At 48.0% G+C, this 15,390-nt stretch overlaps 1 protein-coding gene across 3 annotated transcripts in view; it reads left to right on the top strand.

Annotated features, from left to right (window-relative positions):
* Window positions 1-15,390, top strand: part of AFAP1L1 (actin filament associated protein 1 like 1) — a 68,874-nt gene that overhangs the window by 19,993 nt on the left and 33,491 nt on the right. The window contains exons 2-8 of one of the 3 annotated variants that reach the window (XM_037739551.1): window positions 2,466-2,598; window positions 6,758-6,886; window positions 7,508-7,591; window positions 8,334-8,431; window positions 9,603-9,711; window positions 13,138-13,236; window positions 14,229-14,440. In XM_037739551.1, coding sequence (XP_037595479.1) covers window positions 2,544-2,598; window positions 6,758-6,886; window positions 7,508-7,591; window positions 8,334-8,431; window positions 9,603-9,711; window positions 13,138-13,236; window positions 14,229-14,440 — 786 coding nt within the window. In that variant the 5' untranslated portion in view covers window positions 2,466-2,543. Of the gene's footprint in view, window positions 1-2,465; window positions 2,599-6,757; window positions 6,887-7,507; window positions 7,592-8,333; window positions 8,432-8,911; window positions 9,008-9,602; window positions 9,712-13,137; window positions 13,237-14,228; window positions 14,441-15,390 lie in introns of those variants that run through there. The other 2 variants (XM_017531337.2, XM_017531339.2) reach the window with 2 other exon arrangements.

Here is a 15,390-nt window from a genome sequence, read left to right as displayed (position 1 = left end):
GACAGTTCTGTCCTGATGCCCAAGTCTGCCCTCAGAAAGCACAGATGACCTGAACAGAGAGCAAAGACAGGAGAGAAGGGCAGCTTAGGAACTAGGAACAAAATTTTTCCTGACTAGGGACAGCAGGGACCCAGGATTCCTGGGTTGCATGACTGCCCCTCCCTCTAGAAGATATTTTCTCCTCACCTTGCATGGGGGGTGGTCCTTGGGATGTCAGCACACTGAGGGAAGGAGCTCCGCCAGCTCCTTGTGCCACAGCCATCTGAAGCTCAGTGTCAGGGCCAGAGCCATGAATAGTCCACAGGATAAGGCTTGCAAAGGCCCACCATGCCCTCTTGTCCCATACCCTCCTCCTTCGTGCCTACCACTGCACCTGAAACTCCACGGGGCAGTCACAGATGAATGCAGAGAGCAGCCATTGAGTGCCTGAGCACCATACTCATCAGTTCATTTCATCTTCACCATGAGCTTGTGAAGCAGCTACTGTGATCACCCCCACTGTTTGCAGATGAAGAATCAGAAGGGTAGGAAAGTTTAGAAATTTCCCCCAGAAGCCCACAGCTAGAAAATGACAGAGCTGGAAGGGAGCCCAAATTGTGCAATCCTGTGCTCTTAGCCACTCTTCTATGACAAATCTTAAGCATTAAGCTTTGTGTAAGTATTATGTGAACTTAACACAAACTACTTTTCCCCCAACTGGTTGTGTGAATATCTAAGTCAAATAATCTCTTGGACACTCACTTGCTACATGTTTAATACAAGAGTGTTAGACTAGGCCCTCAAAATATTGTATTCATTGAGTAAATGTTCATTGGGAATCTGCTGCATACTGATTGAGGCGCAGACCCTGTCCTTGTGGAGCTTGTTACAGCTATGGCAAATCTGTTCCTAGTGCTATCTGATCAATACTTTGGAGTCTGCATAGTTCTGGGGAGTATTAGACAATAACAACAATGAAGAAACAACATGCAATATGGCTATCACTTCGTGAATGTTTGTTCGAGGCATGGTACCATGCAAAGTGCTTCATAAGCGTAACCTTACCTGGTTTTCCAAGCCTGTGCAGTTGGGATCCTATCATTCTCATTTTGCCTATGATGAAACCAGGGCTCAAAATTTCTAATGTGGCCATCATTCCAAAGCTCAGAAGTGGCAGTGCAAGAATGCCAGCATCCATGGGGGCAACCCCAAAGCCCTAGCCACTGCACTACTCTAAGCAAGACTCCATGCTCCATCTTTTATCATCTTCAAGGGCTCTTATTCCCACCTTGACTCTCAGTTATTTAGAAGAGGATATCTAAAGATAATTTTGTAAGGAATAGGAGAGGTTTTCCCACATTCCCTATGTTCATAGATGTCCTCTGTAGCATTTTTTTTCTGGTGGAGTATTTTGCAGAGGTTGAACCTTGGACGGCCCGCATCAGAGTCACCTGGAGTACTTGTAAAAATGCAAGTACCTGTATCCAGGATGGGCCTACCAAATTAAGACTCTCTGGAAAGGACGTCTGGTATCGTGCATTTTCAACAATCTCACTGGAGGAGTCTTTTCTTACTAAAATTTGAGGCTCTTGTCTTGATGGTCTATATGAGCCTTAGCAGAAACACTTGTCATATGCCTTATACCCATATGACCTCTCCAATTTAAATTCTCTGATGTTTTATATCTCTGTGGTTTGAATTCTGTAGCATTAAAGATGAAGCTGTCATCAAAATTCTGTATTTACTGTGATTGAAAGCTAGCTGCTTGGGGTGAGCTCTGTATTGTTCTGGAAGAGCCCAGCACTGGCTGAAAGGTTTCTTACATCCATGATGTATATCAGGTTTTCTGTGGGATGAGATCCCTGCTGTTAATTCAGGTATCTGCTTTGAGTGGTTTATTTTTCTTCTATGAGATCTTCACAGTTGAAGCTCTGAAGTTCAAACAGGCCCAGTGGGGAGAGGGCCTTCATGCAGGAATTTCAGCCCCACATGAAGGTCTCACCCACAGGTGAAGGTATACCCAGATAGGAGCCTCATGAAGTCATGGCCCAGAGTGCTCCACTGGAGGGCTGTGAGGAAGCCCAGTATTCACATCTGCCCACCTCCTCCCAGCCCCAGCCTGGCCTCCTGGCCTCTGCTGCACTGAGCTGGGCTGAAGTCTTCTGATGGAGCATTCAGGTGCAAGGTCAGACAGGCAGGGGTTCAAGGCCTGGCGTTACTGCTTACCAGCTGAGTAACTTCACTTCTCTGAGCCTCCATTTCCTCCTTTGTAGGGCATTGGAGGATTAAATGAGATAATGTGCATTAACTGCCCAGCTCAAGGTAACTGCTCAGCTCCAGGGAAAGACTGGCAGGTTCAGTGCAAGCTGCGCTTTGCATCATGGTTCCCCTCCCTCTGCCCCTGCTGCCTGCTAGATCTGTTCAGGTCGCAGAAACCCCACCAGGACTGGACTGGCAGCCCCTCATTCTCCATCTGCTTCTCTCAGATGCACTCAGTCCCCTTCTTCTCCTTTGGTCTGTTTGAACTTTGGTGATCAAATCTCAGTTAAAGGAAGAGCACTTAGATGTCAAGGTCCAGCATTAAGAATCTCATCAAAGACCAGGAAGGAAACAAAAAAGGTATTACAAAGCTTGGATGCTAAAGCTCAGGTTTTTCAATGCAGAGCACTCACACAGAACCTGCCCTTCTTACTTTAGAAAGGACTATAACAAACCTTAAAGTAGAAACAGTATAGCATTTAGAAGCCAGAAAGCTGTCACACTTAGGCATTTACTGATAGCAACAAGAAATTGTTGGAACTTCACAGCAAAAAGAAAGAGAGACAGAAGGAAAGAAAGAAACAAAAGAAGAGAGGGAGGGGGAAAAAAGAAAGAGAGTGGAGAGAGGAAGGGAGGGAAGGGGGAAAGGAAGGAAGGAAAAAGGTGGGGGGACAGATCAAAAAAACCCAAAAAGTTTAGCAATTAGTCATTCATTGGGGGGACAGCAGTTTTTAAATCGCAGCTAGGGATGAGAGGGCTGTCTGGGGGCAGTCCCCAAGGTGTTTTCAGGGGTTTGTAAGGTCCAAACAGCTTCTACGTAGTACTAAGACATTATATACATTTTCGCTCCTGTTCTCTACAAGTTTACAGTGGAGTTTTCCAAGCACAACCTGTGATGAATTGGTAACTTTGAAGGCTAGTGGGATAAGTATCTGTGTGTTCTTGTGTTTCATAGATTTCTCAGTTTTAATGCTAATACAGTAAATATTGATAGATACAACCCACATAAAACAAAAGCAATTTGGGGCCCTCAACAATTTTTTTAAGACAGGGTCTTGCTCCTTTACCCAAGCTGGAGTGCAGTGGCAGAGTCAGGACTCACTACAACCTCTACCTCTCAGCGTCAAGCGATCCTCCCACCGTGGCCTCCTAAGTAGCTAGGACTACAGGCACATGCCACCACTCCCAGCTCATTTTTTATAGATAGTGTTTTACCATGTTGCCCAGTCTGGTCTCAAATTCCTGAGCTTAAGTGATTGGCTCACCTCGACTTCCCAAAATACTGAGATTACAGACATGAGCCAACACGTCTGCCCCAATAATTTTTAAAAGTATAAAAGGACCATGATACCAAAAAGTTTCAGAATGACTGGTATAGGGATAAACAGTCTAGTGCACCCCTGAGCTATAACATCCTGTGGAAAAGCAGAGAGATGTCATGTGAGTCGTGGCTGCAGGCCACAGGAGTGCTCCCAGGTCACCTGCGACTGCCTTCTTGCATCTGCTGTGGCCTCGCTTGTGAGTAGTTACGTATGAGAGAGTACACGTGTGTGTGTGTAAGAGACAGCGAGAGAATGTTCATTGGGACAATTGGAACAATCTCTTATTTATTTTTTCTAATCCCTACCCAGGGGCCAGGCTGACACATAATTAGTGCCCAGCAAATGCTTTGCAATTGAGTTAACCAACATTTGGTGTGCTATCAGTCTGTTCTCACGCTGCTATTAAAGACATACCTGAGGCTGGGTAATTTATAAAGGAAAGAGGTTTAATTGACTCGCAATTCAGCATGGCTGGGGAGCCCTCAGGAAACTTACAATCAAGGGGAAGCAAACATGTCCTTCTTCACATGGCAGCAGCAAGGAGAGGTGCCAAGCAAAAATGGGAAAAGCCCCTAATAAAACCATCAGATCTCATGAGAACGGTGCTGAGCAAAAATGGGAAAAGCCCCTAATAAAATCATCAGATCTCATGAGAACTCACTCACTATCACGAGAACAGCAGCAAGGGGATAAATGATTCCATGATTCAATTACCTCCCTCTGGGTCCCTCCCATGACACATGGGGATTATAGGAGCTACATTCAAGATGAGATTTGGGTGGGGACACAGCCAAGTCATATCAGTGTGTCTGTTGAGGGCGCCAGAGAGGTTTGTGATTCCATTTGAAAAGATTTCCTTAAAAACAGCTAAAGTTTGGCTAAAATGATTTTAAATGATTACCTGCTTTAAAGAGGGAAACATATCCATCCAGAACACGTGTATATGTGGCATGGCGGGGGCTCAGGCCCTGGAGGCTGCAGGATCTCCAGGGACCTTTCACCTGAGCTCTGGAGGGGAGCAGCGCCCCCACCAGAGTTATGCCACTCTGATCTCTAAGGATCACACAGACTTGGAATCAGCCTGGCTCCACCTCTCAAGCTGTGCCACCATCCCATAGCTGCCCCAGCCTCAGTGTCATCTTCTGAAAAATAGACATTGGCAGTCCCAATAGGACTGCCCACAGATGTGCCCTGGGGATTGGATGGAAAAATGCACAGAAAGCCCCTCCCTCAGTGCCCAGCAGCTGAGAGTGCACATTAGATAGGAGCTGCCCATATCAGCCTTCAGCTCCTTGTCAACAAGTTTGGGGTGGTGATGGATTGCCACAGAGACACGGCAGCATCATGCTTTCCTAACAAGGATCACTATCTATACTCAGGTTTATATTTAAAAGAAGGTCCTAGTGTGGTCATCTGTTCATTCCTCTCTTGTCAGACACATGAAGAGCACCCACACTGAGCAGGCCCCAGACTAGATGATAAGGAAGCAGAGATTCACAGTCCAGTCCATTTCTCCTAGAGCCTCACAGCCTGCCAAGGGAGGCAGGCACTCAGGGATCAGCACAGATCAGTGCCGTAAATTCTTCAATGACAGCAAGAATAGCTGACTTGTGGTGAGCATTCGCTCTGTGCCGGGTAAGGCCCTTTGCATGCCTGGTGTCATTAATTCTCACAGCCACTCTGTGAGGCAGATGCTGTTATTATCCCCCCTGTAAAGGAGGAAACTGAATCACCCACAGGTTAAGTGATTTGCTAATGAATGATAGAGCCTGAATTTGAACCCAGGCAATCTGGCTCCAGGGCCTATTGTCTTCTGCATGGTGCTGTATCTCCTTCTACACCTCCAGGCCCTGCAGCTCCAGGTCAGTGTGTCCTGTTTCCTCAGGAGGGCCCAGGGTGGGGAACAGCACATGGAGTTAGGAGTCATGGCTGGAGCTGAAGTCCTGGCTTTTCTTCTTGCCTCTGTGCAACTTCAAGCAAGTTATTTATCTTCTCTGAGCCTTAGTGTCTTCATCTACAAGGTAGGGGTGATCATGAGACCTACCTCAAAACTTGTTGGTAGGAGCAAAACAAATACTGTGAGTCAGTATATCTCTGTGGTTAAAAGAAGTGAATGAAGAGAGCAGCTTCACTGTAGGCTCTGCTAGCTGTGTGATCCTGGAGAAGGTATTTACCCTCCTGGAGCTTTAGTTTCATCCTCCATATAATGGAGCTAATAAAATGCTTGATATGAGATTTAAATGAGACAATAAAATGTAAAAGGGCTGAACACAACTGATAATGATTGTTCAGCACAGGTTAGCTTCTATTATCATGCGTAAGTACTTAGTGGGTTGCAAAGCAGGACAGTACTACTGTGATGAAGCTGCTCTTTGGCTCTAAGGCAAACCAAGTCCCAAGTTACTTTTTGGGACAGGGAGACATCAATGACATCATGATCTTGGCATGTCGCAGTCCTTTAAAGCACTCTGTGTTCTTGCAACTCAGCATGGTCCTGGACCACTAGCATCAGCTGCAGCTGGGCACAGGTCAGAAATGCAGAATCTCAGATCCCACCCCACACCTCCTGAACCAGAATTTGCATTTTGACAAGATCCCCAGGTAATTCTTACACACACTCAAGTTTGAGAAGCACTGGTGTCACAAGGAAAGAAAGAATGGCAATGGTAGCATGGAGCGAGAAGGGTTAATGTTTAGTTTGGCTGTGGCCAAGGCACCGGAAACAGAAGGTTCCAGAGATTGAAACACATGAACTGATGGGACAGGAAGGCTCCCTTTCCTGCCTGTGTCCTGGATGGCCAGGGGCTCCGGCCTGAGACCTGTGCTGAGCTTTGAGCTGCAGTGAGAAAGGACCCTGGTCCAGCAAAGTAGAGGGCAATTTGGAACAGAGGGAGGCCTGAGAGCCTCTGCTTGGGGCTGCCTGGGCTCAGCATTGCCAGGTGAGCCTGAGGAGGTCCAGTCCTTGGGCCAAGGCCATCTGAGGTAGAATGGGGAGGAGACCCAAAGAAACACCACAGGACTACCTGAGCAGGACCCTCCCATGGGAGCGAGTGGACAGTGCTGGGACAGCTGAGAGCCCCCAGGTCTGCCTGCCCACCTGGACCTGCCCTCTCTCCCCTGCCACCCTCCTCTAGGTGGTGGGGGGCCAGGCTCCCAGACACAGAGCTGTGACTGTGCCCATCTGCCTTCCTCCGCAGTGCTGGAGCAGCTGCTCCCAGAGCTCACTGGGCTGCTCAGCCTCCTGGACCACGAGTACCTCAGCGATACCGCCCTGGAGAAGAAGATGGCCGTGGCCTCCATCCTGCAGAGCCTGCAGCCCCTTCCAGGTCAGCCACCAGCAGCCATCCCGGAAGAGCACTGCTTATGCAGGACAACAAAACCTCTCTTCACCCCGACTCAAGAACATGTAGGAACCGTCTGCCCCACCCCCACCCCAGGGGCTGCTGCAGGAGGAAAGCTAAGCCCTGGACACAGCCACCAATGCATTTTATGCATGCTCTTGCCCAGTGTCCTCCTCCGCCAGAGCCCCACCTCCCCACCCACAGCCCTGGCTGTGCTCTTTGTACTTCTCTACCCCCGCCCTCCACACACACATGCACATACATGATCTATAACACAAACACAGCCCCTCACACAACTCTACATGCTCCCATGCCCCACACACATCCACCACACCTGACACATGACACACACACAACCTCACATAAGCCTGGCAGCCTCAGTAATCTGTTTCCATGCTGGGCTTCTGGGCATCCTTTTACTTAGAGAAAGAGATCTTCAATAACATTGTAAAAACTAAAAGTTCGAAAACCAGTGAAATAATTTAGGACGTGAATGCATTTTGCAAACTGAGCACTGTGTCCCGTGTGGGCTAGAAATATGAGTGAGGTGGGGGAGACCTGACCCCTCCACCTTCACAGCTGGCGTGTCCCCCTTCTTCCTCACAGCAAAGGAGGTCTCCTACCTGTATGTGAACACAGCAGACCTCCACTCAGGGCCCAGCTTCGTGGAGTCCCTTTTTGAAGAATTTGGTAAGCGATCCTCTCTCAGCCTCAGCTACAGAGCCATCCCTCTCTCCCTGTGTATGTGCCAGGGTCCCAGGACTGCACTGGGCCTGGCTCTAACATCATTAATTCGCTTTGGGCAAGTCCTTGGCCCCTCTGGGCTCTGCCAGCTCTGAAAGTCTAATCAAAGTCTGCATGGGAATAGGAATTCATCTTAGAGATTTGAGGAGTGGTCAGGATGGCCATGCAGTCCAAAAAAGCCATGGCACATTAGGTTGTTTCCTTGCCGGCCACACCCAGGTGATTACCACCAGAGACACTTGGCTGAACGGCGCAGTGGCTCAGCAGAAATGAGAGCTTGCATGGCTGCATGCAGAGTACCTGCTGTCCTAGCCCCTTCCTGAGGGAAGGCAGCCCTGTTCAACATAGAAAGAAAGCTACAGGCCTCAGCGAGAGAGTACTGGGGACTCATAGACAGGGAGCACATTGTGCCTTCATAACATAACCCTCAAAGATTTCCGAAGTACCATAACAAATATGATTTTATTTGATCCTCCCTACAATCCTGGAAGACAGGCAAGGCAGACATCATTGCGGCCAGCAAACAGATGAGTTTCAGACTCATAAGTCATTTGCTTAAGGTTATTAATGGAGGGGTGGTGGAGCCCAACCTCACACTCAGGCCTCCTGACCCCAAATCCAGCCCTCTTCCCCTGGGCTGGGCTGCTCATCCTTGGCTTTCTCTGCCCAATGGCCTAACCATGTGTAGACTGTGACCTGAGTGACCTTCAGAACATGCCGGAGGATGAGGGGGAGCCCAGCAAAGGAGCCAGCCCTGAGCCAGCCAAGAGCCCATGCCTGAGAAACGTGAGTCATGACCTGGGTTCCCATACCTCAGGGCCTCTGTCCCTCAGGAGGAGGCAAGGGAAGCTCTCCCCTTCATGCTGGGTGCCCTCCTGGCAGTTCCGGACCCTGTTGTCTCTCTCAGGTTTGGGTGAGGGCACAGGCAGCACTGTGTGAACATTTCAATGGCCTGTGACATGCTCAGTGTATGTTATTTTCCTTATTTCTTTTATTTTTTATTTTGCCACCTTCCTGACTGGGAAGTCACTGTTTGTGCTGAGCAGGGGGAATGTGGTGAACTTGTCTGTGCCCTCAGGCCCAAAGGACATCACCACTGCAACTTCTATTGCATAACATAAGCCAGGCTATAGGAAAAGCTCTGGACCAGGAGTTGGGTGACCTCTGCCCGCCCTGTGACACTGCTGTGTAGCCTTGGGCGAGTCACTTCTCTTCTCTGAGCCTGAGTTTTTCACCTACAGAATGAAAGACTGGACCAGATGTAGGATGCCCAACCTTGGGGCCATGGAATTACAGCAAGGGGCTCATAATCGCAAGAAGCTTTGTCAACTGTATAATTCATTGCCATCATCACCAGCAATGGTACCAGTCACTAACAACTTACTATGTCCTTTACATGCTGACAGCAACTCAGTGAGGTTGGCATGATTGTTATCCCCATTTTACAGATGAGGAAACTGAGGCTCAGAGAGAATGAGTGATATGCCCCATGTCCCACTACTCACATGTGGCAGAACTTAGCTGTAAAGCCAGGGTTCCCCTGGCCCAGTCGCTCAGTACTCAGCCGCAGGTGGTCCTGCCTCACTAAAGAACAGGGTTCACGCTTGCTTGTCCTACCGCACCTCGTGTGTGTGCAGATGTGGTTACAGAGTAGTGCAGAGCTCACAGTAGCTTTTGGTAATTCCGTATGTGCTCCATAAAAAGTATGACTACTACTGTTTGGCAGTCCACAAAACTTGCAGACATTCCAGGGGAGCCCTGATGATTAAAAATTTTGGGTTAAGAAGCACTGGATAAATATGCCCTAAGGATTTGCCAGCTCTGCAATTCTATTAAAAAGTGTGGCTTCGCATTCAGACTGCCTCCTGCCTTCCACAAGCTCCTGCCTTTTTCTCCCTCAGCCTCCCTCTCCCCACCCTGCTCTGCTCCCCTAGCCCTCTTTTTTGTTCCCTTGCAGGCAGCCGACCTGCCTCCACCGCTCCCCAACAAGCCTCCCCCTGAGGACTACTATGAAGAAGCCCTTCCTCTGGGACCCGGCAAGTCTCCTGAGTACATCAGCTCCCACAGTAAGTTCTGGTCCCCTTGGTGGGGCTGGGGACTTCCCCTCCCTGAGAAGCCAGATCTAAGTTCCTCTGTGTCCTGCGGGAGCTGGAGCTGCAAGCCTGTCATCATCCCAACCATGTCACCATTGGCTGAGGAGAAGCTTCCCTGGGCACCTGGCCTCTTCAGTGACAGTCTGGGTGGACCATTGGGTGTGGCCCCAGGGGCTGGGGGCTTGGGTTCTAGTCCCAGATTTCTGTGGCCTTGGAAAATCCCCTTGCCCTCTCTGGATCTCTGTTCTTCCACCCTTAAAAAAAAGGAACCAGATACACCCGTGTCAGTGTGCTAGGAGGCAGCTCCACAGATGACCACCACTATACTGCTCCCCCTACTAAAACTGGCAACCCAAGCACTCCTCTAGAGTGGGTGGTGAAATCGTTTCAGTAGAATCACATCCTACAGGTGGATTTGGTTGTCAGGTCAATGCATAAAATAAAAAGCACGTGGTCTAAACCACAGGTTGTCAGAGTAGAGTGGGGGGACCCAGGGGTTCATAAGATGATGTAGGCAGAAAATATCAGAAGCTTTACTTCTGTTTAGTTCAACACATCTTTTAATAAATTCCATGTAAATGTTTTGTAGTATTTATAATCTGATAATAGCATATTTGTTAAAAAAAATTTACATATAAGTATATAACATACAAAAATAAACATAAAGATATGTATATATTTTTACTAGGAGCTGGGTGCAATAAAATGATTTAGTGAGCACTGGTACAAGTTACCACTGAAAATCTCTTAACTGGCCATAAAGAAGAGCCTGTGATCTTTTCACTGGTCTCCTCCAGCACTGTAACACATGGATGTTCTTTTGAATGAAGAGCAGATGAAGTCACTTGTTTGGGTAAAAGGACTTAACATTACATATAAGAAACTATATGCTCGTGTTTGGATGGCTCAGAATGAGTAGTTGAATTTGTATAAGATAACGTTTGTTTATGATGCTACTCTGTCATTCAGCAGCACAGTGAAATGTTCTCCAACCGCCAAAAAATAATCAAATAGATCTGTCTGTGCTGATGAATTCATTTTAGAATTGATCTAATCAATTCTAAATCACGAGGTCAGGAGATCAAGACCATCCTGGCCAATGTGGTGAAACCCCATCTCTACTAAAAGTACAAAAATTAGCTGGGAGTGGTAGTGTGTGCCTGTAATCCCAGCTACGCGGGAGGCTGAGGCAGGAGAATCGCTTGATCGGCACAGACAGATCTGTTTTATTTGTCATTGAAAACATCAAACACAGAATACTGTATACAACAATTCCATTTGTTTTTTAAAATAGGGTACACACACACACCCATACACACATGCATACATCCATTTTAACAATTTTTTGAGGATATGCAAGGAACTATTAATAGGATTTTCCTGTGGGAAATTAATAGAAATATGGGTAAAGGGAACATATTTTTTCATTCATACTTTTGTGCTACTGTTTGTGATTTTTACCATGGGTGAATTTTTTTGTTGTGGTAAAATACGTGTAAGATTATTCCACGATTTCAAACTGTCCAACAAGTGGCATTTAGTGCATTCACAGTGTTTGCAGCCACCACTACTTTCTAGTCCCCCTTCACCTCCCCAGAGAGCTCACTTCCCTCTCAGACAAGGCAGAGAAGCCACCTCCCAGAAGCAGCTGGAATCCTGGGGCAGAAGGAAAGGGAGGGCTTCAGGAAGGGCAGGGAACCCTGTCCAGGGAGAGCACGCCAAGCCCCTCAGGGAGTATCCTTCCTCTCACGCACAGCGTCCAGCCTTACCAGGTGTCTTAGCAATGTGTTCCCATGCCCCCTCACCCTTCCCCACATCACACTTTTAACCCTGACACCCCTGTTCACCTCCCAGAGATGTCCAGTGTCTGAGGCCTCAGGGCCTGCTGGAAAGGCGAGCTCCGAGCCTCACTTGGGAGATAGAACTGGGTGTCCCAGTCACTGAGAATGTCAGTGCCGCTGCCCTCAGGAAACAGATGTGCAGGAGGGGCTAGAAGCCCAGAGCAGCGTTCTGAAGAGCAGTGTGCTATGAGAGTGAGTTGGACTGGGTGAAGGAAGGCTTCCTGGAGTGGGGGATGTGCGCCATCCCCTGAGCAGGCACTCTCAGTTCTGATCCAGGTTCTGTCACCAGCAAACTGTGTGGCTTGTTTCTTGTCTGTCAAATGGAACTGATATCTGCCTCCCCGCCTTGTGGGAATCAAAGGAGACAATCACAGTAATAACAGCTGGCATTTGTTTAGTGTGCTGTGTGTGCCAGGCTGTCCTGAGAATTGGCATGCACTGTACCACTAAGCCAAGGTGGGAACTGCTCAGGTCACTTTACAGATCAAGAATCTGAAATGAGGAGAGACTTTTCTTTTTGAGGTCACTCAGTAAATGATAAAGGTAGGATTTGAACTCAACTCTGAGCGATCCCAAAGTACATGCTCTTAACCATCTGAACTTCAAAGTAGGTTCCAGGGACTGCCTGCATCAAAATAACCTTTCTAAATAATTATTAAATAAGTTTGTCCCATCTCATTGGAGTTCAATATAGTTTGTACGTATGTTTAGGATTTTCCTATTAGTCATTTTTAATGCAGATTGCTCAGCCCAGCCCACTCCAGTGAACCAGAATCTCTGGGGATACAGCCCAGGGGTCTGCATTTTCAAACAACTCCCAGGTGATTCTGACACAGAATACAGCTTGACACATCCCACTAACTCTGGCATCACACCGCACTACCTTCCAGCTCCAAATGGGAAGTTGTTGTAAAAATCCGCACAGATCGTTGCAATCACTATTATGTGCGATATTATCTCCTCTAGTCCAGTTCTTTCTTTGCAGTCCCAGAGGTTTAGAAGGTGAATGATTTTCACAAGAAGAGGGAGCAGATGTATTAGGAAGTGAGAGGAAGGGCTGAGGTGGAAGAAGATGAGAAGGCAGAACAGGGAGGGAGGTCTCAGCCCAGGCAGCTGGTACATCGCTCCCTGCAGTGCAGAAATCTGAGCTGTGACCAACACACACACACACACCAGGCACAATGCTATGCTCTGAGGTCACTGAGGAGGAGCTGACCACTCACTGCCTGAGAAAGTCAGAGGAAAGATCTTTGATCTGGGTCTTAACGGATGAGTAGAAGTCCTCAGTAGAAGATAAGAGAGCACAGGCAACAACATGAACACAGGCCGGGAGATATCATAGCCCAGCAGGGCAGTTTCTGGTGACAGGAGCAGAGGGACTATGGGGAGTTAGAACAGACGAGACGCAGGGAGGAGGCCTCACACCCTGGCCAGAGCTGCTCAGAGCACCTGCGGTCTCTTCCCTGAGGAGGAGCGTGGGTGTCAGGGTCTCCCCTAGTCCTGCCCCCCTGCAGTCTGCCTGCATTTCTCCAAAATACAGCTTTCTGACAACCCACAGATGGCTACAGCCCCACCCACTCGATTGTGGATGGCTACTATGAGGACGCAGACAGCAGCTACCCAGCAACCAGGGTGAACGGCGAGCTTAAGAGCTCCTGTAAGTACCGGGCGGGTGTCCAGATGCTGGGCAGGGCTTCTGCCCTTGCAAGGAGCAGGACTTGCCCTGGCCCTTAGCGTGCATGTGCCCACCAGCCTCTGACCCAGGCCACGGCCTCCAGAGAGGCCCAAAAGCCCTTGTTTTGGGTGACCCCAGCACTCAGTGGAAAGACTAGTGGAATGGGAGTCAGGAGGCCTGGATCTAACCCTTTCCCTGACTCTTAGTAACAGATCTTAGATGAGTCATTTCTTTTCACTGAGTCTCAAGTTTCCTGATCTATAAAATGGAGATTTGCTGGGTTGTTGTGAGAATAACCAGAGACAAGAGATGTCAAGATGAAGGGGTAATGACAATAGCAGAAATTTATTGAGCATTTATTGGGTGCCAAACACTTGGCTAAACGCTGCCCATGCATTGGTCTTCAAATAGCCAGCTGAAGTAGGACTATCAATTATTCTGATCACTTAACTGACGAGGACACTGAAGCTCTGAGAAGGGAAGTCACCAAGTCACAACGCAAGGGATAAATCAGCACAACACAGTGCAAAAGTAGGGGCCAGCCAGGTGCAGTGGCTTGCACCTGTAATCCCAGCACTTTGGTAGGCCAAGACGGGTGGATCACCTGAGGTCAGGAGTTCAAGACCAGTCTGGCCAACATAGTAAAACCCTGTCTCTACTAACAATACAAAAAATTAGCCAGGTGTGGTGGTGGGTGCCTGTATCCCAGCTACTTGGGAGGCTGAGTCAGAAGAATCACTTGAACTCAGGAGGCAGAGGTTACAATAAGCCAAGATCACACCACTGCACTCCAGCCTAGTGACAGAGCAAGACTCCATCTAAAAAAAAAAGTAGGGGTCTTAGTTATTATCAGTGTCATGCCTTATGCCCACACCTTCCTGGCCCCAGGCCCCAGCACAGGGATGGCTTCAGAGGGGTGAGAAAGTGCTTCCCCAGGATAGCACAGTGACGAAACTTTCCCATGACGCCTGCAGACAATGACTCTGACGCAATGAGCAGCTCCTATGAGTCCTACGATGAAGAGGAGGAGGAAGGGAAGAGCCCGCAGCCCCGACACCAGTGGCCCTCAGAGGAGGCCTCCATGCACCTGGTGAGGGAATGCAGGATATGTGCCTTCCTGCTGCGGAAAAAGCGTTTCGGGCAGTGGGCCAAGCAGCTGATGGTCATCAGGGAGGACCAGCTCCTGGTGAGTGGTCAGCAGCAACCGTGTGCCTCTCGGCCTCACATGGACTTGCATACGGATAGGTCTCTACATACATGTGGATGTGTCTGCCTTGGGCATAACCATCTTGACTTTGTGCACAGAAGCTCAAAGTCACCATGCTCCTAAGAGAACAGGACATTTCCCCACTGGAGCAGAATTTAAACACACACACAGCCTCTCTCTCTCTCTCTCTCTCTCTCTCTCTCTCTCTCTCTATCACTTGAGGTCAAAAGTTGGAGACCAGCCTGGGCAACATGGTGAAACCCCATCTCTACTAAAAATACAAAAAATTAGCCAGGCCTGGTAGTACGCACCTATGGTCCCAGCTACTTGGGAGGCTGAGGCAGCAGAATCGTTTGAACCCGGAAGGCCAAGGTCTCATGAGCCAAGATGGTGCTACTACACTCCAGCCTGGGCAACAGAGTGAGACTCTGTCTCAAAAACAAAAAAAGAGACCTGATATAAGCTTTACCATGGTTTTTTTTTTGTCAAAAAAAAAAAATTTGCCATTAAATCTGTGTTGTTTTTCATTATGCAAGTAAATGTGCTTATTTATAAAACTACAGAAAAACAAATGAAAAGTGATTTAAAAAATTACTGACCAAAGGTCAATAATGTCATTGACCAAGAGATAACCACTATTAAGTGTACAGATTTCCACCCTCATTTCCATACGTCTGTCTTTTATAAAAGGAATCCCCTATAACACTCATCGTTCTGTTACTTGCATTTTTAAAAAAGGGTTTTTTTATATTTACCATCTCTCAGCTTATCATGTCATGAAAGGAAAAGCTCCTTTAATTGCAAAGTAAGACAATGAACATATCAAAAAAACAGAAAAAAAAAAAAAAAGGACAATGAACATAATTTCAGAAAGAGAGTAGCTCCCCTCCCCAGAAATCTGTTGACAAGCCTTGCTCAACATGTATGCA

This window comes from Cebus imitator, unplaced genomic scaffold, assembly GCF_001604975.1.
Source record: "Cebus imitator isolate Cc_AM_T3 unplaced genomic scaffold, Cebus_imitator-1.0 Scaffold71, whole genome shotgun sequence".
In the NCBI taxonomy this organism is placed as follows: domain Eukaryota; kingdom Metazoa; phylum Chordata; class Mammalia; order Primates; family Cebidae; genus Cebus; species Cebus imitator.
The sequence above is the reverse complement of the archived record's forward strand: the minus strand, read 5'-3'. Positions and strand labels throughout refer to the sequence as shown.